The 26,620-nt window shown below is 48.7% G+C and overlaps 1 protein-coding gene across 1 annotated transcript in view; it reads left to right on the forward strand.

Moving 5' to 3' along the window:
- The window catches only part of rab8b (RAB8B, member RAS oncogene family), a 47,000-nt gene extending 20,714 nt beyond the window's left edge, over positions 1-26,286 (forward strand). The window contains exons 2-8 of the mRNA XM_071388567.1: positions 10,934-10,994; positions 13,432-13,492; positions 20,879-20,956; positions 23,051-23,140; positions 25,674-25,739; positions 25,853-25,903; positions 26,057-26,286. Of these exons, the coding sequence (XP_071244668.1) occupies positions 10,934-10,994; positions 13,432-13,492; positions 20,879-20,956; positions 23,051-23,140; positions 25,674-25,739; positions 25,853-25,903; positions 26,057-26,149 (500 nt within the window). The 3' untranslated portion in view covers positions 26,150-26,286. The remainder of the gene's footprint in view (positions 1-10,933; positions 10,995-13,431; positions 13,493-20,878; positions 20,957-23,050; positions 23,141-25,673; positions 25,740-25,852; positions 25,904-26,056) is intronic.
- The last annotated feature ends 334 nt before the right edge of the window (positions 26,287-26,620 follow it).

Genomic DNA, 26,620 nt, shown 5'->3' on the forward strand with positions numbered 1-26,620 from the left:
GGTTACGTCCTCCACTAGACACCACTGGTTACGTCCTCCACTAGACACCACTGGTTATGTCCTCCACTAGACACCACTGGTTATGTCCTCCACTAGACACCACTGGTTATGTCCTCCACTAGACACCACTGGTTACGTCCTCTACTAGACACCACTGGTTATGTCCTCCACTAGACATTACTGGTTATGTCCTCCACTAGACACCACTGGTTATGTCCTCCACTAGACACCACTGGTTATGTCCTCCACTAGACACCACTGGTTATGTCCTCCACTAGACACCACTGGTTATGTCCTCCACTAGACACCACTGGTTACGTCCTCCACTAGACACCACTGGTTATGTCCTCCACTAGACACCACTGGTTATGTCCTCCACTAGACACCACTGTCCTCCACTAGTCACCACTGGTTATGTCCTCCATTAGACACCACTGGTTATGTCCTCCACTAGACACCACTGGTTATGTCCTCCACTAGACACCACTGTCCTCCACTAGTCACCACTGGTTATGTCCTCCACTAGACACCACTGGTTATGTCCTCCACTAGACACCACTGTCCTCCACTAGACACCACTGGTTATGTCCTCCACTAGTCACCACTGGTTATGTCCTCCACTAGACACCACTGGTTACATCCTCCACTAGACACCACTGGTTACGTCCTCCACTAGACACCACTGGTTACGTCCTCCACTAGACACCACTGGTTATGTCCTCCACTAGACACCACTGGTTATGTCCTCCACTAGACACCACTGGTTATGTCCTCCACTAGACACCACTGGTTATGTCCTCCACTAGACACCACTGGTTACGTCCTCCTCTAGACACCACTGGTTACGTCCTCCACTAGACACCACTGGTTATGTCCTCCACTAGTCACCACTGGTTATGTCCTCCTCTAGACACCACTGGTTATGTCCTCCACTAGACACCACTGGTTATGTCCTCCACTAGACACCACTGGTTATGTCCTCCACTAGACACCACTGGTTATGTCCTCCTCTAGACACCACTGGTTATGTCCTCCTCTAGACACCACTGGTTATGTCCTCCACTAGACACCACTGGTTACGTCCTCCACTAGACACCACTGGTTATGTCCTCCACTAGACACCACTGGTTATGTCCTCCACTAGACACCACTGGTTATGTCCTCCACTAGACACCACTGGTTATGTCCTCCACTAGACACCACTGGTTATGTCCTCCACTAGACACCACTGGTTATGTCCTCCACTAGACACCACTGGTTATGTCCTCCACTAGACACCACTGGTTACGTCCTCCACTAGACACCACTGGTTATGTCCTCCACTAGACACCACTGGTTATGTCCTCCACTAGACACCACTGGTTATGTCCTCCACTAGTCACCACTGGTTACGTCCTCCACTAGACACCACTGGTTACGTCCTCCACTAGACACCACTGGTTATGTCCTCCACTAGACACCACTGGTTATGTCCTCCACTAGACACCACTGGTTATGTCCTCCACTAGACACCACTGGTTATGTCCTCCACTAGACACCACTGGTTATGTCCTCCACTAGACACCACTGGTTATGTCCTCCACTAGACACCACTGGTTATGTCCTCCTCTAGACACCACTGGTTATGTCCTCCACTAGACACCACTGGTTTTGTCCTCCACTAGACACCACTGGTTATGTCCTCCACTAGACACCACTGGTTATGTCCTCCACTAGACACCACTGGTTATGTCCTCCACTAGATACCACTGGTTATGTCCTCCACTAGACACCACTGGTTATGTCCTCCACTAGACACCACTGGTTATGTCCTCCACTAGACACCACTGGTTATGTCCTCCACTAGACACCACTGGCCTCCACTAGACACCACTGGTTACGTCCTCCACTAGACACCACTGGTTACGTCCTCCACTAGACACCACTGGTTACGTCCTCCACTAGACACCACTGGTTACGTCCTCCACTAGACACCACTGGTTACGTCCTCCACTAGACACCACTGGTTACGTCCTCCACTAGACACCACTGGTTACGTCCTCCACTAGACACCACTGGTTATGTCCTCCACTAGACACCACTGGTTATGTCCTCCACTAGACACCACTGGTTATGTCCTCTAGACACCACTGGTTACGTCCTCCACTAGACACCACTGGTTATGTCCTCCACTAGACACCACTGGTTATGTCCTCCACTAGTCACCACTGGTTACGTCCTCCACTAGACACCACTGGTTATGTCCTCCACTAGTCACCACTGGTTACGTCCTCCACTAGACACCACTGGTTACGTCCTCCACTAGACACCACTGGTTACGTCCTCCACTAGTCACCACTGGTTATGTCCTCCACTAGTCACCACTGGTTACGTCCTCCACTAGACACCACTGGTTATGTCCTCCACTAGACACCACTGGTTACGTCCTCCACTAGACACCACTGGTTACGTCCTCCACTAGTCACCACTGGTTATGTCCTCCACTAGTCACCACTGGTTATGTCCTCCACTAGTCACCACTGGTTACGTCCTCCACTAGACACCACTGGTTATGTCCTCCTGGATGAATATGGTGCAGTAGAGGGACTAGAATAAAGATGCTTTTCTCCTCTCCTCTCCTCTCCTCTTCCCCTCATCTCTTCCCCTCTCTTCTGCTCCTCTCCTCTGCTCCTCTCCTCTTCCCCTCTCCCCTGCTCCTCTGCTCCTCTCTTCCCCTCTCATCCTCTCCTCCTCTCCTCCTCTCATCCTTTCCTTTGCTCCTCCTCCCCTCCTCTCCTCTCCTCAGGTAGAACATCACATTGACACAGCGCCGATGGCAAAGCAACTCAACGTGTATAGTGTAGCTGCAGAGTTAGTTAGCGAGCAGCACTGTCCCAGCAGTGGCTATTGTAAAGTCCCTGTATAAACCCTAGGATACACAGCAGTGGCTATTGTAAAGTCCCTGTATAAACCCTAGGATACACAGCAGTGGCTATTGTAAAGTCCCTGTATAAACCCTAGGATACACAGCAGTGGCTATTGTAAAGTCCCTGTATAAACCCTAGGATACACAGCAGTGGCTATTGTAAAGTCCCTGTATAAACCCTAGGATACACAGCAGTGGCTATTGTAAAGTCCCTGTATAAACCCTAGGATACACAGCAGTGACTATTGTAAAGTCCCTGTATAAACTCTAGGATACACAACAGTGACTATTGTAAAGTCCTGGTATAAACTCTAGGATACACAGCAGTGGCTATTGTAAAGTCCCTGTATAAACCCTAGGATACACAGCAGTGGCTATTGTAAAGTCCCTGTATAAACTCTAGGATACACAGCAGTGGCTATTGTAAAGTCCCTGTATAAACCCTAGGATACACAGCAGTGGCTATTGTAAAGTCCCTGTATAAACTCTAGGATACACAGCAGTGACTATTGTAAAGTCCCTGTATAAACCCTAGGATACACAGCAGTGGCTATTGTAAAGTCCCTGTATAAACCCTAGGATACACAGCAGTGGCTATTGTAAAGTCCCTGTATAAACCCTAGGATACACAGCAGTGGCTATTGTAAAGTCCCTGTATAAACCCTAGGAGACACAGCAGTGGCTATTGTAAAGTCCCTGTATAAACCCTAGGATACACAGCAGTGGCTATTGTAAAGTCCCTGTATAAACCCTAGGATCCTCAGCAGTGGCTATTGTAAAGTCCCTGTATAAACCCTAGGATACACAGCAGTGGCTATTGTAAAGTCCCTGTATAAACCCTAGGATACACAGCAGTGGCTATTGTAAAGTCCCTGTATAAACCCTAGGATACACAGCAGTGGCTATTGTAAAGTCCCTGTATAAACCCTAGGATACACAGCAGTGGCTATTGTAAAGTCCCTGTATAAACCCTAGGATACACAGCAGTGGCTATTGTAAAGTCCCTGTATAAACCCTAGGATACACAGCAGTGGCTATTGTAAAGGCCCTGTATAAACCCTAGGATACACAGCAGTGGCTATTGTAAAGTCCCTGTATAAACCCTAGGATACACAGCAGTTTCTCTAGAACAGGAATGTAGCCTAGCATCCTCGTCTTGCACTAACTAAAGTAGGTAGGATATTAAACCTACAGAAAGCATTTGAAACTCTAGCCTGCAGCAGAGGACTGTAACAGAAGACATGTCTCATTTGCAACGTAGACCACTTTTAATTCAATTCAATTGAGTTTTATGTATCCCCCCCCCGAGGGACAAACACTCTACAATCTGTTTAGTATCTGGTGTAATAGTGGGTCTGTGTTCCCGGTAGACTGCTCTCTACAACCTGCTGTGGTGCTCTGTTCTCTCACCACTTCCTCTCAGTGAGCCGACCTGCATCACCTTCCGTCTGCATCTGCGTCCTGAATAGCACCCTTATTCCCTATTTAGTCAAAGGTAGTGCACTATATAGGGAATAGGTTGCCAGACCTGTATCAAAGCCCCCCAGCTAGCTAGCGCTAGGCTAGCTCATTCTGTTTTAATATGAACACTTGTTCCCGGGCACAGACTGATAATTGAGCAGGTACCCACGTTCCTCTCATGTTACTGGCTAGTGACGTGCGCTGTCACTCAGCACTCAACAAGGACTATTCTGATTGGAGCTCGTCTGTTATCAGGTTACAGAACCATAGCAACGTGCCAATGGATTTATACACACAGAACCTAGACTTTTCTATAAGAGAAACCGTTTGACAGGCCGCTTTTAGAGGATAGTTTTTACCTTGTAGCGCTCTCACTCTCTGTCTGTCTCTCACTCTCTGTCTGTCGCTCACTCTCTGTCTGTCTCTCTCACTCTCTGTCTGTCTCTCACTCTCTGTCTGTCTCTCACTCTCTGTCTGTCTCTCTCACTCTCTGTCTGTCTCTCTCACTCTCTGTCTGTCTCTCACTCTCTGTCTGTCTCTCTCACTCTCTGTCTGTCTCTCTCACTCTCTGTCTGTCTCTCACTCTCTGTCTGTCTCTCACTCTCTGTCTGTCTCTCACTCTCTGTCTCTCTCACTCTCTGTCTGTCTCTCACTCTCTGTCTGTCTCTCACTCTCTGTCTCTCTCACTCTCTGTCTGTCTCTCTCACTCTCTGTCTGTCTCTCACTCTCTGTCTGTCTCTCTCACTCTCTGTCTGTCTGTCTCTCTCACTCTCTGTCTGTCTCTCACTCTCTGTCTGTCTCTCTCACTCTCTGTCTGTCTCTCTCACTCTCTGTCTGTCTCTCTCACTCTCTGTCTGTCTCTCACTCTCTGTCTCTCTCACTCTCTGTCTCTCTCACTCTCTGTCTGTCTCTCTCACTCTCTGTCTGTCTCTCACTCTCTGTCTGTCTCTCTCACTCTCTGTCTGTCTCTCTCACTCTCTGTTTGTCTCTCTCACTCTCTGTCTGTCTCTCTCACTCTCTGTCTGTCTCTCTCACTCTCTGTCTGTCTCTCTCACTCTCTGTCTGTCTCTCACTCTCTGGCTGTCTCTCACTCTCTGTCTGTCTCTCTCCTCTCTCTCATTCTGTCTCTCTGTCTGTCTCTCTCTCACTCTCACTCTGTCTGTCTGTCTCTCTCTCACTCTGTCTCTCACATATGTTATTACTGTCACTAGGGCCATGAAAGTGATAAGATCAGGTCAGTTGTGTGGGGCAACAGCACCAGCTGCTCTCAGGACAGGCTTTATTTAGCTGTGAGCGGCCACAGTGTATCCAGGGGGGTGAGGTTACCTACCCTGGGACAGAATGGTCTGTCCTGTCCTACCCTGGGACAGAATGGTCTGTCCTGCCTACCCTGGGCCTGAATGATCTGTCCTGTCCTACCCTGGGACAGAATGGTCTGTCCTGTCCTACCCTGGGCCTGAATGGTCTGTCCCGTCCTACCCTGGGCCTGAATGGTCTGTCCTGTCCTACCCTGGGCCTGAATGGTCTGTCCTGTCCTACCCTGGGCCTGAATGGTCAGTCCTGTCCTACCCTGGGACTGAATGGTCTGTCCCGTCCTACCCTGGGCCTGAATGGTCTGTCCTGTCCTACCCTGGGCCTGAATGGTCTGTCCTGTCCTACCCTGGGCCTGAATGGTCTGTCCTGTCCTACCCTGGGCCTGAATGGTCTGTCCCTGTTCTACCCTGGGCCTGAATGGTCTGTCCTGTCCTACCCTGGGCCTGAATGATCTGTCCTGTCCTACCCTGGGCCTGAATGGTCTGTCCTGTCCTACCCTGGGCCTGAATGGTCTGTCCTGCCTACCCTGGGCCTGAATGGTCTGTCCTGTTCTACCCTGGGACAGAATGATCTGTCCTGTCCTACCCTGGGCCTGAATGGTCTGTCCTGTCCTAACCTGGGACAGAATGATCTGTCCTGTCCTACCCTGGGCCTGAATGGTCTGTCCCTGTTCTACCCTGGGCCTGAATGGTTGTCCTGTCCTACCCTGGGTCTGAATGGTCTGTCCCGTCCTACCCTGGGCCTGAATGGTCTGTCCTGTCCTACCCTGGGACAGAATGGTCAGTCCTGTCCTACCCTGGGCCTGAATGGTCTGTCCCTGTTCTACCCTGGGCCTGAATGGTCTGTCCTGTCCTACCCTGGGTCTGAATGGTCTGTCCCGTCCTACCCTGGGACTGAATGGTCTGTCCTGTTCTACCCTGGGACAGAATGATCTGTCCTGTCCTACCCTGGGCCTGAATGGTCTGTCCTGCCTACCCTGGGACAGAATGATCTGTCCTGCCTACCCTGGGCCAGAATGGTCTGTCCTGCCTACCCTGGGACAGAATGATCTGTCCTGCCTACCCTGGGACAGAATGGTCTGTCCTGCCTACCCTGGGCCAGAATGATCTGTCCTGCCTACCCTGGGACAGAATGGTCTGTCCTGCCTACCCTGGGCCAGAATGGTCTGTCCTGCCTACCCTGGGCCAGAATGGTCTGTCCTGCCTACCCTTGGCCTGAATTATTTGTCCTGTTCTACCCTTGGCCTGAATGGTCAGTCCTGTCCTACAGTGTGTCTGTGGGTCTACCTGAAGCAGGCCAGGCGGACCTTAACAGTAGTCCACTATAACCCTTGGTCAACAGTAGTCCACTATAACCCTGGTCAACAGTAGTCCACTATAACCCTGGTCAACAGTAGTCCACTATAACCCCTGGTCAACAGTAGTCCACTATAACCCCTGTTCAACAGTAGTCCACTCTAACCCTGGTCAACAGTAGTCCACTATAACCCCTGGTCAACAGTAGTCCACTATAACCCCTGGTCAACAGTAGTCCACTATAACCCCTGGTCAACAGTAGTCCACTCTAACCCTGGTCAACAGTAGTCCACTATAACCCCTGGTCAACAGTAGTCCACTATAACCCTGGTCAACAGTAGTCCACTATAACCCCTGGTCAACAGTAGTCCACTCTAACCCTGGTCAACAGTAGTCCACTATAACCCCTGGTCAACAGTAGTCCACTATAACCCTGGTCAACAGTAGTCCACTATAACCCCTGGTCAACAGTAGTCCACTATAACCCCTGGTCAACAGTAGTCCACTCTAACCCTGGTCAACAGTAGTCCACTCTAACCCTGGTCAACAGTAGTCCACTATAACCCCTGGTCAACAGTAGTCCACTATAACCCCTGGTCAACAGTAGTCCACTATAACCCCTGGTCAACAGTAGTCCACTACAACCCTGGTCAACAGTAGTCGACTCTAACCCTGGTCAACAGTAGTCCACTCTAACCCCTGGTCAACAGTAGTCCACTATAACCCCTGGTCAACAGTAGTCCACTATAACCCCTGGTCAACAGTAGTCCACTCTAACCCTGGTCAACAGTAGTCCACTATAACCCCTGGTCAACAGTAGTCCACTCTAACCCTGGTCAACAGTAGTCCACTATAACCCTGGTCAACAGTAGTCCACTCTAACCCTGGTCAACAGTAGTCCACTATAACCCTGTCCCTGGTCAACAGTAGTCCATTATAACCCTGGTCAACAGTAGTCCACTCTAACCCTGGTCAACAGTAGTCCACTATAACCCTGGTCAACAGTAGTCCACTCTAACCCTGGTCAACAGTAGTCCACTATAACCCTGGTCAACAGTAGTCCACTATAACCCCTGGTCAACAGTAGTCCACTATAACCCTGGTCAACAGTAGTCCACTAAAACCCCTGGTCAACAGTAGTCCACTATAACCCCTGGTCAACAGTAGTCCACTCTAACCCTGGTCAACAGTAGTCCACTATAACCCTGTCCCTGGTCAACAGTAGTCCATTATAACCCTGGTCAACAGTAGTCCACTCTAACCCTGGTCAACAGTAGTCCACTATAACCCTGGTCAACAGTAGTCCACTATAACCCTGGTCAACAGTAGTCCACTCTAACCCTGGTCAACAGTAGTCCACTATAACCCTGGTCAACAGTAGTCCACTATAACCCTGGTCAACAGTAGTCCACTATAACCCTTGTCAACAGTAGTCCACTATAACCCTTGTCAACAGTAGTCCACTAAAACCCCTGGTCAACAGTAGTCCACTATAACCCTGGTCAACAGTAGTCCACTCTAACCCTGGTCAACAGTAGTCCACTATAACCCTTGTCAACAGTAGTCCACTATAACCCCTGGTCAACAGTAGTCCACTCTATCCCTGGTCAACAGTAGTCCACTATAACCCCTGGTCAACAGTAGTCCACTATAACCCTGGTCAACAGTAGTCCACTATAACCCTGGTCAACAGTAGTCCACTATAACCCTGGTCAACAGTAGTCCACTATAACCCTGGTCAACAGTAGTCCACTATAACCCTGGTCAACAGTAGTCCACTCTAACCCTTGTCAACAGTAGTCCACTAAAACCCCTGGTCAACAGTAGTCCACTATAACCCTGTCCCTGGTCAACCGTAGTCCACTATAAACCTGGTCAACAGTAGTCCACTCTATCCCTGGTCAACAGTAGTCCACTATAACCCTGGTCAACAGTAGTCCACTATAACCCTGGTCAACAGTAGTCCACTATAACCCCTGGTCAACAGTAGTCCACTATAACCCTGGTCAACAGTAGTCCACTATAACCCTGGTCAACAGTAGTCCACTATAACCCTGGTCAACAGTAGTCCACTCTAACCCCTGGTCAACAGTAGTCCACTCTAACCCCTGGTCAACAGTAGTCCACTATAACCCCTGGTCAACAGTAGTCCACTATAACCCCTGGTCAACAGTAGTCCACTCTAACCCCTGGTCAACAGTAGTCCACTATAACCCATGGTCAACAGTAGTCCACTATAACCCCTGGTCAACAGTAGTCCACTCTAACCCTGGTCAACAGTAGTCCACTATAACCCTGGTCAACAGTAGTCCACTATAACCCCTGGTCAACAGTAGTCCACTATAACCCTGGTCAACAGTAGTCCACTATAACCCTGGTCAACAGTAGTCCACTATAACCCTGGTCAACAGTAGTCCACTCTAACCCCTGGTCAACAGTAGTCCACTCTAACCCCTGGTCAACAGTAGTCCACTATAACCCCTGGTCAACAGTAGTCCACTATAACCCCTGGTCAACAGTAGTCCACTCTAACCCCTGGTCAACAGTAGTCCACTATAACCCATGGTCAACAGTAGTCCACTCTAACCCTGGTCAACAGTAGTCCACTCTAACCCTGGTCAACAGTAGTCCACTATAACATCATGACTCAGATCTTTACTATGATCAGAGGGACTTCTACACCATGACTCAGACCTTTACTCTGATCAGAGTGACTTCTACACCGTGACTGGATGATCTTTACTATGATCAGAGTGACTTCTACACCGTGACCCAGATCTTTACTATGATCAGAGTGACTTCTACATCATGACTCATATCTTTACTATGATCAGAGTGACTTCTACACCGTGACTGGATGATCTTTACTATGATCAGAGTGACTTCTACACCGTGACTCAGACCTTTACTATGATCAGAGTGACTTCTACACCATGACTCAGACCTTTACTATGATCAGAGTGACTTCTACACCATGACTCAGACCTTTACTATGATCAGAGGGACTTCTACACCATGACTCAGACCTTTACTCTGATCAGAGTGACTTCTACACCGTGACTGGATGATCTTTACTATGATCAGAGTGACTTCTACACCGTGACTCAGATCTTTACTATGATCAGAGTGACTTCTACACCGTGATTCAGACCTTTACTATGATCAGAGTGACTTCTACACCATGACTCAGACCTTTACTATGATCAGAGTGACTTCTACACCATGACTCAGATCTTTACTATGATCAGAGTGACTTCTACACCGTGACTGGATGATCTTTACTATGATCAGAGTGACTTCTACACCATGACTCAGACCTTTACTATGATCAGAGTGACTTCTACACCGTGACTCAGATCTTTACTATGATTAGAGTGACTTCTACATCATGACTGGATGATCTTTACTATGATCAGAGTGACTTCTACATCATGACTCAGATCTTTACTATGATTAGAGTGACTTCTACACCATGACTGGAATGCTTGGCTCTGTTCCGAGGTTTGCTTTGCGGCTTAAAGTCCTTGGATACATCCCCCCTGTAGTTAAGGCCTGTAACAGTGTTAATAGGAATGCTTACCTTCAGTCCTCAAGGCCTGTAACAGTGTTAATAGGAATGCTTACCTTCAGTCCTCATGGTCTGTAACAGTGTTAATAGGAATGCTTACCTTCAGTCCTCATGGTCTGTAACAGTGTTAATAGGTGGCTAGATGGTCCATCATGTGAAGGTCAATCCCAGTGATGCCAGCTAGCCCCTAGCTAGCCCCCAGCTAGCTCCCAGTTAGCTCCCAGTTAGCCCCCAGCTAGCTCCCAGTTAGCCCCCAGCTAGCTCCCAATTAGCCCCCAGCTAGCTCTCAGTTAGCCCTCAGCTAGCTCTCAGTTAGCCCTCAGCTTGCCCCTACCCACTGCCTCAGATGTAGTTTAACAAATGTTTTCCTCACTTTTTCTCTGATTTCAGGTATTGACTTCAAAATCAGGACGATAGAGTTGGACGGGAAGAAGATCAAGCTCCAGATATGGTGAGTTTGCCTGGTTACCCAGACTCCTAGCTACAGATATGGTGAGTTTGCCTGGTTACCCAGACTCCTAGCTCCAGATATAGTGAGTTTGCCTGGCTACCCAGACTCCTAGCTCCATATATGGTGAGTTTGCCTGGTTACCCAGACTCCTAGCTCCAGATATGGTGAGTTTGCCTGGCTACCCAGACTCCTAGCTCCAGATATAGTGAGTTTGCCTGGCTACCCAGACTCCTAGCTCCAGATATGGTGAGTTTGCCTGGTTACCCAGACTCCTAGCTCAGATATGGTGGGTTTGCCTGGCTACCCAGACTCCTTGCTCCAGATATGGTGAGTTTGCCTGGCTACCCAGACTCCTAGCTCATATATGGGGAGTTTGCCTGGCTACCCTGACTCATAGCTTCATATATGGTGAGTTTGCCTGGTTACCCAGACTCCTAGCTCAGATATGGTGAGTTTGCCTGGCTACCCAGACTCCTAGCTCCAGATATGGTGAGTTTGCCTGGTTACCCAGACTCCTATCTCCGGATATGGTGAGTTTGCCTGGTTACCCAAACTCCTATCTCCAGATATAGTGAGTTTGCCTGGTTACCCACACTCCTAGCTCCAGATATGGTGAGTTTGCCTGGTTACCCACACTCCTAGCTCCAGATATGGTGAGTTTGCCTGGCTACCCTGACTCATAGCTTCATATATGGTGAGTTTGCCTGGTTACCCAGACTCCTAGCTCAGATATGGTGAGTTTGCCTGGCTACCCAGACTCCTAGCTCCAGATATGGTGAGTTTGCCTGGTTACCCAGACTCCTATCTCCGGATATGGTGAGTTTGCCTGGTTACCCAGACTCCTATCTCCAGATATAGTGAGTTTGCCTGGTTACCCACACTCCTAGCTCCAGATATGGTGAGTTTGCCTGGTTACCCACACTCCTAGCTCCAGATATGGAGAGTTTGCCTGGTTACCCAGACTCCTAGCTCCATATATGGTGAGTTTGCCTGGCTACCCAGACTCCTAGTTCCATATATGGGGAGTTTGCCTGGTTACCCAGACTCCTAGCTCCATATATGGTGAGTTTGCCTGGTTACCCAGACTCCTAGCTCCAGATATGGTGAGTTTGCCTGGCTACCCAGACGCCTTGCTCCAGCCATACGTCACGCCCACAGACGTTAGTTTCTTCTCCACAATGAGTCTGGATCTGAGTACCTCCTCGACCCTTCACTGAATGGGAACACATTCAGGGCCGTCTGATGGATTCTAGCATGGATTCTCTGATTGGTTAGAGATGATCCAATCACTGACGACTTTGTTTTGTAGAATGCCCCTCGTCACAACAAACATCTTCAATAATGGCAGCCTCAGACTAAAGTATGTAGGGAACGACAGAGCAGCGGAATAATTTAGTGCGAGTCGTCAGGTTAATGGTGAGTACCAGTAGGCCACTTGAAGTGTAGTGTTGACTGCCTTGTAGTCAGTGATAGCTTGGAGAGCCTCTGTCAGCCCTGAGTGGATCTGAAGTGTAGTGTTGACTGCCTTGTAGTCAGTGATAGCTTGAAGAGTGTGCATGTGTGTGTAAGAGTGTTCAGCTGTGTTTGGATCCACACATTTGGCCTACTTATTCACTCGCACTAGGCACCACTGACCATATCACTGTCTGATACGGTTTAGAGGGAGAACCCCCAGGCCCTCTTACACTGATGTTTGGTAACACTGGCTGTGGCTACTACACTACCAACATGGTTGTTACGTTGTACTGTCTCTCCCAGGGTAATGTAGTAATGCTGTAGCTACTACACTATCAACATGGTTGTTACGTTGTACTGATGTTGTACTGATGTTGACCTGTCTCTCCCAGGGTAATGTAGTAATGCTGTAGCTACTACACTATCAACATGGTTGTTACGTTGTACTGATGTTGTACTGATGTTGACCTGTCTCTCCCAGGGTAATGTAGTAATGCTGTAGCTACTACACTATCAACATGGTTGTTACGGTGTACTGACGTTGTACTGTCTCTCCCAGGGTAATGTAGTAATGCTGTAGCTACTACACTATCAACATGGTTGTTACGTTGTACTGATGTTGTACTGATGTTGACCTGTCTCTCCCAGGGTAATGTAGTAATGCTGTAGCTACTACACTATCAACATGGTTGTTACGGTGTACTGACGTTGTACTGTCTCTCCCAGGGTAATGTAGTAATGCTGTAGCTACTACACTATCAACATGGTTGTTACGTTGTAATGATGTTGTACTGATGTTGACCTGTCTCTCCCAGGGTAATGTAGTAATGCTGTAGCAACTACACTATCAACATGGTTGTTACGTTGTACTGACGTTGTACTGTCTCTCCCAGGGTAATGTAGTAATGCTGTAGCTACTGCACCACCAACATGGTTGTTACGTTGTACTGACGTTGTACTGACGTTGTACTGTCTTTTCCAGGGACACAGCCGGTCAGGAGAGGTTCAGGACCATCACAACAGCCTACTACAGAGGAGCTATGGTAAGATCCGTCCACTGTCATGTCTCCAAAAGGTCACAGACTGAAACGACACAGATAAAACGCCTCGCGTGGAGGTTATCGTGTGTGTGTGTGTGTGTGTGTGTGTGTGTGTGTGTGTGTGTGTGTGTGTCAGAATGGGAGTCATGTTTTATAATGAATTGTAGCCTACTCTGTCTACCTGTCTCCGTATTTCTCCGGTCCAGTCGTACCAAACAGTCTCTCTAGTTAAGCTAGATGTATCTATGTACTGCTTGTTAACACTGAGGTCCATCTTACAGATTTGTATGCTCTGTGTGAGTGGTGAAAACGATGGAATGGCCAGTTTGATAGGAGACTGTATACACAGGAAGGACCCGAGCCCATGGATTTATGTACACAGTGGAGTTTCCCTGGTGCTGTTGGACCATTCAATCAATGGGGCTGATAGTGTTGTTACTATGGAGGGCCGTGTTACTATGGAGGGCTGTGTTACTATGGAGGGCTGTGTGTGTTACTATGGAGGGCTGTGTGTGTTACTATGGAGGGCCGTGTGTGTGTTACTATGGAGGGCCGTGTTACTATGGAGGGCCGTGTTACTATGGAGGGCTGTGTGTGTTACTATGGAGGGCTGTGTGTGTTACTATGGAGGGCCGTGTTACTATGGAGGGCCGTGTTACTATGGAGGGCTGTGTGTGTTACTATGGAGGGCTGTGTGTGTGTTACTATGGAGGGCTGTGTGTGTTACTATGGAGGGCCGTGTTACTATGGAGGGCTGTGTGTGTTACTATGGAGGGCTGTGTGTGTTACTATGGAGGGCCGTGTTACTATGGAGGGCCGTGTTACTATGGAGGGCCGTGTGTGTGTTACTATGGAGGGCTGTGTGTGTTACTATGGAGGGCCGTGTTACTATGGAGGGCTGTGTGTGTTACTATGGAGGGCTGTGTGTGTTACTATGGAGGGCTGTGTGTGTGTGTTACTATGGAGGGCCGTGTGTGTGTGTTACTATGGAGGGCTGTGTGTGTTACTATGGAGGGCCGTGTTACTATGGAGGGCCGTGTTACTATGGAGGGCTGTGTGTGTTACTATGGAGGGCTGTGTGTGTTACTATGGAGGGCCGTGTGTGTGTGTGTGTTACTATGGAGGGCTGTGTGTGTGTGTTACTATGGAGGGCCGTGTGGGTGTGTTACTATGGAGGGCCGTGTGTGTGTGTTACTATGGAGGACTGTGTGTGTGTTACTATGGAGGGCCGCGTGTGTGTGTTACTATGGAGGGCCGTGTGGGTGTGTTACTATGGAGGGCCGTGTGTGTGTGTTACTATGGAGGGCCGTGTGGGTGTGTTACTATGGAGGGCCGTGTGTGTGTGTTACTATGGAGGGCTGTGTGTGTGTGTGTTACTATGGAGGGCCTGGTGTGTGTTACTACGGAGGGCCGGGTGTGTGTTACTATGGAGGGTCGTGTGTGTGTTACTATGGAGGGCCGTGTGTGTGTGTTACTATGGAGGGCCGTGTGTGTGTGTTACTATGGAGGGCCGTGTGTGTGTGTGTTACTATGGAGGACTCTGTGTGTGTTACTATGGAGGGCCGCGTGTGTGTGTTACTATGGAGGGCCGTGTGGGTGTGTTACTATGGAGGGCCGTGTGTGTGTGTTACTATGGAGGGCCGTGTGGGTGTGTTACTATGGAGGGCCGTGTGTGTGTGTTACTATGGAGGGCTGTGTGTGTGTGTGTGTTACTATGGAGGGCCTGGTGTGTGTTACTACGGAGGGCCGGGTGTGTGTTACTACGGAGGGTCGTGTGTGTGTTACTATGGAGGGCCGTGTGTGTGTGTGTTACTATGCAGGGCCGTGTGTGTGTGTGTTTTACTATGGAGGGCCGTGTGTGTGTGTGTTACTATGGGGGGCCGTGTGTGTGTTACTATGGAGGGCCGTGTGTGTGTGTTACTATGGAGGGCCGTGTGTGTGTGTTACTATGGAGGGCCGTGTGTGTGTGTTACTATGAAGGGCCGTGTGTGTGTGTGTTACTATGGAGGGCTGTGTGTGTGTGTTACTATGGAGGGCCGTGTGTGTGTTACTATGAAGGGCCGTGTGTGTGTGTTACTATGGAGGGCCGTGTGTGTGTTACTATGGAGGGCCGTGTGTGTGTGTTACTATGGAGGGCCGTGTGTGTGTGTTACTATGGAGGGCCGTGTGTGTGTTACTATGGAGGGCCGTGTGTGAGTGTTACTATGGAGGGCCGTGTGTGAGTGTTACTATGGAGGGCCGTGTGTGTGTGTGTTACTATGGAGGGCCGTGTGTGTGTGTGTTACTATGGAGGGCCGTGTGTGTGTTACTATGGAGGGCCGTGTGTGTGTGTGTTACTATGGAGGGCCGTGTGTGTGTTACTATGGAGGGCCGTGTGTGTGTGTTACTATGGAGGGCCGTGTGTGTGTGTTACTATGGAGGGCCGTGTGTGTGTTACTATGGAGGGCCGTGTGTGTGTTACTATGGAGGGCCGTGTGTGAGTGTTACTATGGAGGGCCGTGTGTGAGTGTTACTATGGAGGGCCGTGTGTGTGTGTTACTATGGAGGGCCGTGTGTGTGTGTTACTATGGAGGGCCGTGTGTGTGTGTTACTATGGAGGGCCGTGTGGGTGTGTTACTATGGAGGGCCGTGTGTGTGTGTGTTACTATGGAGGGCCGTGTGTGTGTGTGTTACTATGGAGGGCCGCGTGTGTGTGTTACTATGGAGGGCCGTGTGGGTGTGTTACTATGGAGGGCCGTCTGTGTGTGTTACTATGGAGGGCCGTGTGGGTGTGTTACTATGGAGGGCCGTGTGTGTGTGTTACTATGGAGGGCTGTGTGTGTGTGTGTTACTACGGAGGGCCTGGTGTGTGTTACTACGGAGGGCCGGGTGTGTGTTACTATGGAGGGTCGTGTGTGTGTTACTATGGAGGGCCGTGTGTGTGTGTTACTATGGAGGGCCGTGTGTGTGTGTTACTATGGAGGGCCGTGTGGGTGTGTTACTATGGAGGGCCGTGTGTGTGTGTGTTACTATGGAGGACTCTGTGTGTGTTACTATGGAGGGCCGCGTGTGTGTGTTACTATGGAGGGCCGTGTGGGTGTGTTACTATGGAGGGCCGTGTGTGTGTGTTACTATGGAGGGCCGTGTGGGTGTGTTACTATGGAGGGCCGTGTGTGTGTGTTACTATGGAGGGCTGTGTGTGTGTGTGTTACTATGGAGGGCCTGGTGTGTGTTACTACGGAGGGCCGGGTGTGTGTTACTATGGAGGGTCGTGTGTGTGTTACTATGGAGGGCCGTGTGTGTTACTATGGAGGGCCGTGTGTGTTACTATGCAGGGCCGTGTGTGTTTGTGTTTTACTATGCAGGGCCGTGTGTGTGTGTTACTATGGAGGGCCGTGTGTGTGTGTTACTATGAAGGGCCGTGTGTGTGTGTGTTACTATGGAGGGCTGTGTGTGTGTGTTACTATGGAGGGCCGTGTGTTACTATGAAGGGCCGTGTGTGTGTGTTACTATGGAGGGCCGTGTGTGTGTTACTATGGAGGGCCGTGTGTGTGTGTTACTATGGAGGGCCGTGTGTGTGTGTTACTATGGAGGGCCGTGTGGGTGTGTTACTATGGAGGGCCGTGTGTGTGTGTGTTACTATGGAGGACTCTGTGTGTGTTACTATGGAGGGCCGCGTGTGTTTGTTACTATGGAGGGCCGTGTGTGTGTGTTTTACTATGCAGGGCCGTGTGTGTGTGTTACTATGGAGGGCCGTGTGTGTGTGTTACTATGAAGGGCCGTGTGTGTGTGTGTTACTATGGAGGGCTGTGTGTGTGTGTTACTATGGAGGGCCGTGTGTGTGTTACTATGAAGGGCCGTGTGTGTGTGTTACTATGGAGGGCCGTGTGTGTGTTACTATGGAGGGCCGTGTGTGTGTGTTACTATGGAGGGCCGTGTGTGAGTGTTACTATGGAGGGCCGTGTGTGTGTGTGTTACTATGGAGGGCCGTGTGTGTGTTACTATGGAGGGCCGTGTGTGTGTTACTATGGAGGGCCGTGTGTGTGTGTGTGTGTGTGTGTTACTATGGAGGGCCGTGTGTGTGTTACTATGGAGGGCTGTGTGTGTGTGTTACTATGGAGGGCCGTGTGTGTGTGTTACTATGGAGGGCCGTGTGTGTGTTACTATGGAGGGCCGTGTGTGAGTGTTACTATGGAGGGCCGTGTGTGAGTGTTACTATGGAGGGCTGTGTGTGTGTGTTACTATGGAGGGCCGTGTGTGTGTGTTACTATGGAGGGCCGTGTGTGTGTTACTATGGAGGGCCGTGTGTGTGTGTGTTACTATGGAGGGCCGTGTGTGTGTGTGTTACTATGGAGGGCCGTGTGTGTGTGTGTTACTATGGAGGGCCGTGTGTGAGTGTTACTATGGAGGGCCGTGTGTGTGTGTTACTATGGAGGGCCGTGTGTGAGTGTTACTATGGAGGGCTGTGTGTGTGTTACTATGGAGGGCCGTGTGTGTGTGTTACTATGGAGGGCTGTGTGTGTGTGTTACTATGGAGGGCCGTGTGTGTGTGTTTGTGTGTGTGTTACTATGGAAGGCCGTGTGTGTGTGTTTGTGTGTGTGTTACTATGGAGGGCCGTGTGTGTGTGTTACTATGGAGGGCTGTGTGTGTTACTATGGGGGGCTGTGTGTGTGTGTTACTATGGAGGGCCGTGTGTGTGTGTGTTACTATGGAGGGCCGTGTGTGTGTTACTATGGAGGGCCGTGTGTGTGTGTGTTACTATGGAGGGCCGTGTGTGTGTGTGTTACTATGGAGGGCCGTGTGTGTGTTACTATGGAGGGCCGTGTGTGTGTGTTACTATGGAGGGCCGTGTGTGTGTGTGTTACTATGGAGGGCCGTGTGTGTGTGTGTTACTTTGGAGGGCCGTGTGTGTGTGTTACTATGGAGGGCCGTGTGTGTGTTACTATGGAGGGCCGTGTGTGTGTTACTATGGAGGGCCGTGTGTGTGTTACTATGGAGGGCCGTGTGTGTGTTACTATGGAGGGCCGTGTGTGTGTTACTATGGAGGGCCGTGTGTGTTACTATGGAGGGCCGTGTGTGTGTGTGTTACTATGGAGGGCCGTGTGTGTTACTATGGAGGGCTGTGTGTGTGTGTTACTATGGAGGGCTGTGTGTGTTACTATGGAGGGCTGTGTGTGTTACTTTGGAGGGCTGTGTGTGTGTTACTATGGAGGGCCGTGTGTGTTACTATGGAGGGCCGTGTGTGTGTTACTATGGAGGGCCGTGTGTGTGTTACTATGGAGGGCCGTGTGTGTGTTACTATGGAGGGCCGTGTGTGTGTGTGTTACTATGGAGGGCCGTGTGTGTGTGTTACTATGGAGGGCCATGTGTGAGTGTTACTATGGAGGGCCATGTGTGAGTGTTACTATGGAGGGCCATGTGTGAGTGTTACTATGGAGGGCTGTGTGTGTGTATGTTACTATGGAGGGCTGTGTGTGTTACTATGGAGGGCCATGTGTGAGTGTTACTTTGGAGGGCTGTGTGTGTTACTATGGAGGGCCATGTGTGTGTGTTACTATGGAGGGCCGTGTGTATGTTACTATGGAGGGCCGTGTGTGTGTATGTTACTATGGAGGGCTGTGTGTGTGTGTATGTTACTATGGAGGGCCGTGTGTGTGTTACTATGGAGGGCTGTGTGTATGTTACTATGGAGGGCCGTGTGTGTGTGTGTTACTATGGAGGGCTGTGTGTATGTTACTATGGAGGGCTGTGTGTGTTACTATGGAGGGCCGTGTGTGTGTGTGTTACTATGGAGGGCTGTGTGTGTTACTATGGAGGGCTGTGAGTGTTACTATGGAGGGCCATGTGTGAGTGTTACTATGGAGGGCCGTGTGTGTGTGTGTTACTATGGAGGGCTGTGTGTGTTACTATGGAGGGCTGTGAGTGTTACTTTGGAGGGCCTTGTGTGTGAGTGTTACTATGGAGGGCCGTGTGTGTGTTACTATGGAGGGCTGTGTGTGTGTGTGTTACTATGGAGGGCCGTGTGTGTGTGTGTTACTATGGAGGGCTGTGTGTGTTACTATGGAGGGCCGTGTGTGTGTGTTACTATGGAGGGCTGTGTGTGTGTGTGTGTTACTATGGAGGTCCGTGTGTGTGTGTGTGTTACTATGGAGGGCCGTGTGTGTTTGTGTGTGTGTTACTATGGAGGGCTGTGTGTGTTACTATGGAGGTCCGTGTGTGTGTGTGTTACTATGGAGGGCCGTGTGTGTGTGTTACTATGGAGGGCCGTGTGTGTGTGTTACTATGGAGGGCCGTGTGTGTGTTACTATGGAGGGCCGTGTGTGTGTGTTACTATGGAGGGCCGTGTGTGTGTGTTACTATGGAGGGCCGTGTGTGTGTGTGTTACTATGGTGGGCCGTGTGTGTGTGTGTGTTACTATGGAGGGCCGTGTGTGTGTGTGTTACTATGGAAGGCCGTGTGTGTGTGTTTGTGTGTGTGTGTGTGTGTGTGTGTGTGTGTGTTACTATGGAAGGCCGTGTGTGTGTGTGTGTGTTCCTATGGAGGGCCGTGTGTGTGTGTGTTCCTATGGAGGGCCGTGTGTGTGTGTGTGTGTGTGTGTGTGTGTGTGTGTGTGTGTGTGTGTGTGTATGTGTGTGTGTGTGTGTGTGTGTGTTACTATGGAAAGCCGTGTGTGTGTGTTACTATGGAGGGCCGTGTGTGGGTGTGTTACCATGGACCTCTACTAACTCTACTCTGTCTCCTCTAGGGCTGACCCCCATTTAGTCGACTGGTCGATTGTTTGGTCGACAGGCTGTTGGTAGACAGGCTGTTGGTAGACAGGATGTTGGTCGACAGGATGTTGGTCGACAGGCTGTTGGTAGACAGGCTGTTGGTAGACAGGATGTTGGTCGACAGGATGTTGGTCGACAGGATGTTGGTCGACAGGATGTTGGTCGACAGGATGTTGGTAGACAGGATGTTGGTAGACAGGATGTTGGTCGACAGGATGTTGGTCGACAGGATGTTGGTAGACAGGATGTTTCTTTAGTTGAGCTGTAGCAAATCTATATTCTGGAGTTAGTCAGAACGAAGTCTATTCCACTTTATTCATGGCCGTGTATCCGCTTAGGACATGTACTGTTGTTATGTTTTGCTTACTAACCAGGTTCTATAGATGTCAACTTTGTATGTAAATACATGTTTGGAAAACAACCTATTATTATTTTATTGAGGCAGAGTATTCTGGGTTTATAAGGGCTTCAAGCTCGTAGTGATAACAGTCAAGACACAAGCCCCTTACTTGACTACAGCACAGACACACAGACATGTCACCGGGTCATGACTGGAATGGCACTAGGTTGGGTCTTTTCCTGTTAATGTCACGGCGTGTCACTTCCTCTGACGTCACTTCCTGTCCTTTGTTTCAACAGGGTATCATGCTAGTGTATGACATCACTAACGAGAAGTCCTTCGAGAACATCAAGAACTGGATCAGGAACATTGAAGAGGTATGAAGCTACCGCAGCAGGTAGCCTGAAAACAATCAGGTGTGAAGCTACCGCAGCAGGTAGCCTGAAAACAATCAGGTGTGAAGCTACCGCAGCAGGTAGCCTGAAAACAATCAGGTGTGAAGCTACCGCAGCAGGTAGCCTGAAAACAACCAGGTGTGAAGCTACCGCAGCAGGTAGCCTGAAAACAACCAGGTGTGAAGCTACCGCAGCAGGTAGCCTGAAAACAATCAGGTGTGAAGCTACCGCAGCAGGTAGCCTGAAAACAATCAGGTGTGAATCTACTGCAGCAGGTAGCCTAAAAACAATCAGGTGTGAAGCTACCGCAGCAGGTAGCCTGAAAACAATCAGGTGTGATGCTACCGCAGCAGGTAGCCTAAAAACAATCAGGTGTGAAGCTACCGCAGCAGGTAGCCTGAAAACAACCAGGTGTGAAGCTACTGCAGCAGGTAGCCTGTAAACAACCAGGTGTGAAGCTACTGCAGCAGGTAGCCTGAAAACAATCAGGTGTGAAGCTACCGCAGCAGGTAGCCTGAAAACAATCAGGTGTGAAGCTACCGCAGCAGGTAGCCTGAAAACAACCAGGTGTGAAGCTACCGCAGCAGGTAGCCTGAAAACAACCAGGTGTGAAGCTACCGCAGCAGGTAGCCAAAAAACAATCAGGTGTGAAGCTACCTCACCAGGTAGCCTAAAAACACCAGGTATGAAGCTACCGCAGCAGGTAGCCAAAAAACAATCAGGTGTGAAGCTACCTCACCAGGTAGCCTAAAAACACCAGGTATGAAGCTACTGCAGCAGGTAGCCTAGCAGTTAGAGAGGAGAGCCGTGTGTCTTCTATCAGTCTGTCTGTAGTATTAATCAGTCTTCTATCAGTCTGTGTAGTATTAATCAGTCTTCTCCTCCTCTGTCTGTCTGTAGTATTAATCAGTCTTCTATCAGTCTGTCTGTAGTATTAATCAGTCTTCTATCAGTCTGTCTGTGGTATTAATCAGTCTTCTATCTGTCTGTCTGTAGTATTAATCAGTCTTCTCCTCCTCTGTCTGTCTGTAGTATTAATCAGTCTTCTATCAGTCTGTCTGTGGTATTAATCAGTCTTCTATCAGTCTGTCTGTAGTATTAATCAGTCTTCTATCAGTCTGTCTGTGGTATTAATCAGTATTCTATCTGTCTGTCTGTAGTATTAATCAGTCTTCTCCTCCTCTGTCTGTCTGTAGTATTAATCAGTCTTCTATCAGTCTGTCTGTGGTATTAATCAGTCTTCTATCAGTCTGTCTGTAGTATTAATCAGTCTTCTATCAGTCTGTCTGTAGTATTAATCAGTCTTCTATCAGTCTGTCTGTAGTATTAATCAGTCTTCTATCAGTCTGTCTGTAGTATTAATCAGTCTTCTATCAGTCTGTCTGTAGTATTAATCAGTCTTCTATCAGTCTGTCTGTAGTATTAATCAGTCTTCTATCAGTCTGTCTGTAGTATTAATCAGTCTTCTCCTCCTCTGTCTGTCTGTAGTATTAACCAGTCTTCTCCTCCTCTGTCTGTCTGTAGTATTAATCAGTCTTCTATCAGTCTGTCTGTGGTATTAATCAGTCTTCTATCAGTCTGTCTGTAGTATTAATCAGTCTTCTATCAGTCTGTCTGTAGTATTAATCAGTCTTCTCCTCCTCTGTCTGTCTGTAGTATTAATCAGTCTTCTCCTCCTCTGTCTGTCTGTAGTATTAATCAGTCTTCTCCTCCTCTGTCTGTCTGTAGTATTAATCAGTCTTCTCCTCCTCCTCTGTCTGTAGTATTAATCAGTCTTCTCCTCCTCTGTCTGTCTGTAGTATTAATCAGTCTTCTCCTCCTCTGTCTGTCTGTAGTATTAATCAGTCTTCTCCTCCTCTGTCTGTCTGTAGTATTAATCAGTCTTCTCCTCCTCCTCTGTCTGTAGTATTAATCAGTCTTCTCCTCCTCCTCTGTCTGTAGTGTTAATCAGTCTTCTCCTCCTCCTCTGTCTGTAGTGTTAATCAGTCTTCTCCTCCTCTGTCTGTAGTGTTAATCAGTCTTCTCCTCCTCTGTCTGTAGTATTAATCCATCTTCTCCTTCTCTGTCTGTCTGTAGCATGCCTCCTCTGACGTGGAGAGGATGATCCTAGGAAACAAGTGTGACATGAACGACAAAAGACAGGTGTCAAAAGAACGAGGAGAAAAGGTATGGAGGGTCTCAGAGTTTCAGGGTCTCTGTGTGTTTCAAATAAGCACTGACGAGTCTGAGATGTCTTGTTGCAGGGTGCGTTGGAAACAATGTGATAACATTCCCGAGAAAAGAGAAACCCCCACACTGCTCTTCATAATATCTTTGGTGAAACCCCCACACTGCTCTTCATAGTATCTTTGGTGAAACCTCCACCCTGCTCTTCATAGTATCTTTGGTGAAACACCCACACTGCTCTTCATAGTATCTTTGGTGAAACCCCCACACTGCTCTTGATAATATCTTTGGTGAAACCCCCCACACTGCTCTTCATAGTATCTTTGGTGAAACCCCCACACTGCTCTTCATAGTATCTTTGGTGAAACCCCCACACTGCTCTTCATAGTATCTTTGGTGAAACCCCCACACTGCTCTTGATAATATCTTTGGTGAAACCCCCACACTGCTCTTGATAATATCTTTGGTGAAACCCCCACACTGCTCTTCATAGTATCTTTGGTGAAACCCCCACACTGCTCTTGATAATATCTTTGGTGAAACCCCCACACTGCTCTTCATAGTATCTTTGGTGAAACCCCCACACTGCTCTTCATAGTATCTTTGGTGAAACCCCCACACTGCTCTTCATAGTATCTTTGGTGAAACCCCCACACTGCTCTTGATAGTATCTTTGGTGAAACCCCCAGACTGTTCTTCACAGTATCTTTGGTGAAACCCCCCACACTGCTCTTGATAATATCTTTGGTGAAACCCCCACACTACTCTTCATAGTATCTTTGGTGAAACCCCCACACTGTTTTTCATAGTATCTTTGGTGAAACCCCCACACTGCTCTTCATAGTATCTTTGGTGAAACCCCCACACTGCTCTTCATAGTATCTTTGGTGAAACCCCCACACTGTTCTTCACAGTATCTTTGGTGAAACCCCCACACTGTTCTTCACAGTATCTTTGGTGAAACCCCCACACTGTTCTTCACAGAATCTGTGGTGAAACCCCCCACACTGCTCTTGATAATATCTTTGGTGAAACCCCCCACACTGCTCTTGATAGTATCTTTGGCGAAACCCCCACACTGCTCTTGATAATATCTTTGGTGAAACCCCCCACACTGCTCTTGATAGTATCTTTGGTGAAACCCCCACATTGCTCTTCACAGAATCTTTGGTGAAACCCCCACACTGCTCTTGATAATATCTTTGGTGAAACCCCCACACTGCTCTTCATAGTATCTTTGGTGAAACCCCCACACTGCTCTTGATAATATCTTTGGTGAAACCCCCACACTGCTCTTCATAGTATCTTTGGTGAAACCCCCACACTGCTCTTCATAGTATCTTTGGTGAAACCCCCACACTGCTCTTCATAGTATCTTTGGTGAAACCCCCACACTGCTCTTGATAGTATCTTTGGTGAAACCCCCAGACTGTTCTTCACAGTATCTTTGGTGAAACCCCCCACACTGCTCTTGATAATATCTTTGGTGAAACCCCCACACTACTCTTCATAGTATCTTTGGTGAAACCCCCACACTGTTTTTCATAGTATCTTTGGTGAAACCCCCACACTGCTCTTCATAGTATCTTTGGTGAAACCCCCACACTGCTCTTCATAGTATCTTTGGTGAAACCCCCACACTGTTCTTCACAGTATCTTTGGTGAAACCCCCACACTGTTCTTCACAGTATCTTTGGTGAAACCCCCACACTGTTCTTCACAGTATCTTTGGTGAAACCCCCACACTGTTCTTCACAGAATCTGTGGTGAAACCCCCCACACTGCTCTTGATAATATCTTTGGTGAAACCCCCCACACTGCTCTTGATAGTATCTTTGGCGAAACCCCCACACTGCTCTTGATAATATCTTTGGTGAAACCCCCCACACTGCTCTTGATAGTATCTTTGGTGAAACCCCCACATTGCTCTTCACAGAATCTTTGGTGAAACCCCCCACACTGCTCTTGATAATATCTTTGGTGAAACCCCCACATTGCTCTTCATAGTATCTTTGGTGAAACCCCCCACACTGCTCTTGATAGTATCTTTGGTGAAACCCCCACATTGCTCTTCATAGTATCTTTGGTGAAACCCCCCACACTGCTCTTGATAGTATCTTTGGTGAAACCCCCACATTGCTCTTGATAGTATCTTTGGTGAAACCCCCACACTGCTCCTCATAGTATCTTTGGTGAAACCCCCACATTGCTCTTCATAGTATCTTTGGTGAAACCCCCACACTGCTCTTCATAGTATCTTTGGTGTAAATGTACTCCCTGTTATACGTTTGACAATACTCATAATATACAGTATGATCTATGTCTGTCATAGCCAGCCCAGTTCTCCCTTCATAATGTAGTACAATTCCTTTTGTAACAGAAAGGTAACATCACTTTTACGTTCTGTGCCGTGCCTCTTGGAATGTGTTGCATTGTGGGGGCTGCTGTTGATTATATTTTTTTAAGTACATCTGTAACATGAATTATTAACATGAATTGTTCTCATAATGTTTCTCTGTTTTATTCGTCACAGTTGGCGATTGATTATGGCATCAAGTTCTTAGAAACGAGTGCCAAATCCAGCCTGAATGTGGAAGAGGTGACTTCTGTTCAATACTATTCATTTATACATATTTATTAATTCTTCTCTCTTAATTCTTCTCTCATAAACATGTTCCTGAAGTATAATTTTGTTTGTTTGTTTTGAAACAGTCCTTTTTCACCTTGGGAAGAGACATAATGACGAGACTCAACAGAAAAATAGTGAGTCTATGTTGTTGTTTAGCAGATGATGCTCATATGATGTAAACCTATCCACAATGTAAGTTCCAGCAGTTGGTGGCAGCAATGGGGTGTTAAGAGTGGTAATTGACCCTTAACCCAAACCTTTTCACCTCTCCCCCCCCCCTGCTTCAGAACGACAACAGTCCTCCAGGAGGCGGTGGGCCGGTCAAGATCACAGAGAACCGGTCAAGGAAGAGCAGCTTCTTCAGATGTTCTCTGTTCTAGTGGATCCATCCTCTCCTTTCCATGGACTGGTACAGCCTTTACCTGCCCTGCTGCTTCCCCCCCCCCAGAGCTGAGCAGAATACATCCCCAACCCCTCACCAGGACTGGTACCAGGCTACCTACCTAGCACACCCCCAACCCCTCACCAGGCCTGGTACCAGGCTACCTACCTAACTCTCCTCCACACCCAAAACTGGGTCTTGGCCTGGCTAGGCTACTTATTGCTGCTGAGCTGGCTGGCTATTCTGTAGGCTACAGAGGAAAGCGACTCGCCATCCCATTAAAAAAAAATGACACGTTAGAGAACCAAAACAATTCTGAAAAGAAGAAGGAATGCCCTCCAACTGTTGTCCTAACTGCCCCCCCTCTCTCCCTTCCCCAAAGGAGTCTCGGGCTGCGTCTCAAATGGAACCCTTTTCACTATATAGTGCACTACTCTTCACCAGAGCCCTATTATGCAGGCCCTGGTCA

The sequence above is a fragment of the Salvelinus alpinus genome, unplaced genomic scaffold, assembly GCF_045679555.1.
Source record: "Salvelinus alpinus unplaced genomic scaffold, SLU_Salpinus.1 scaffold_42, whole genome shotgun sequence".
NCBI classification, from domain to species: Eukaryota; Metazoa; Chordata; class Actinopteri; order Salmoniformes; family Salmonidae; genus Salvelinus; species Salvelinus alpinus.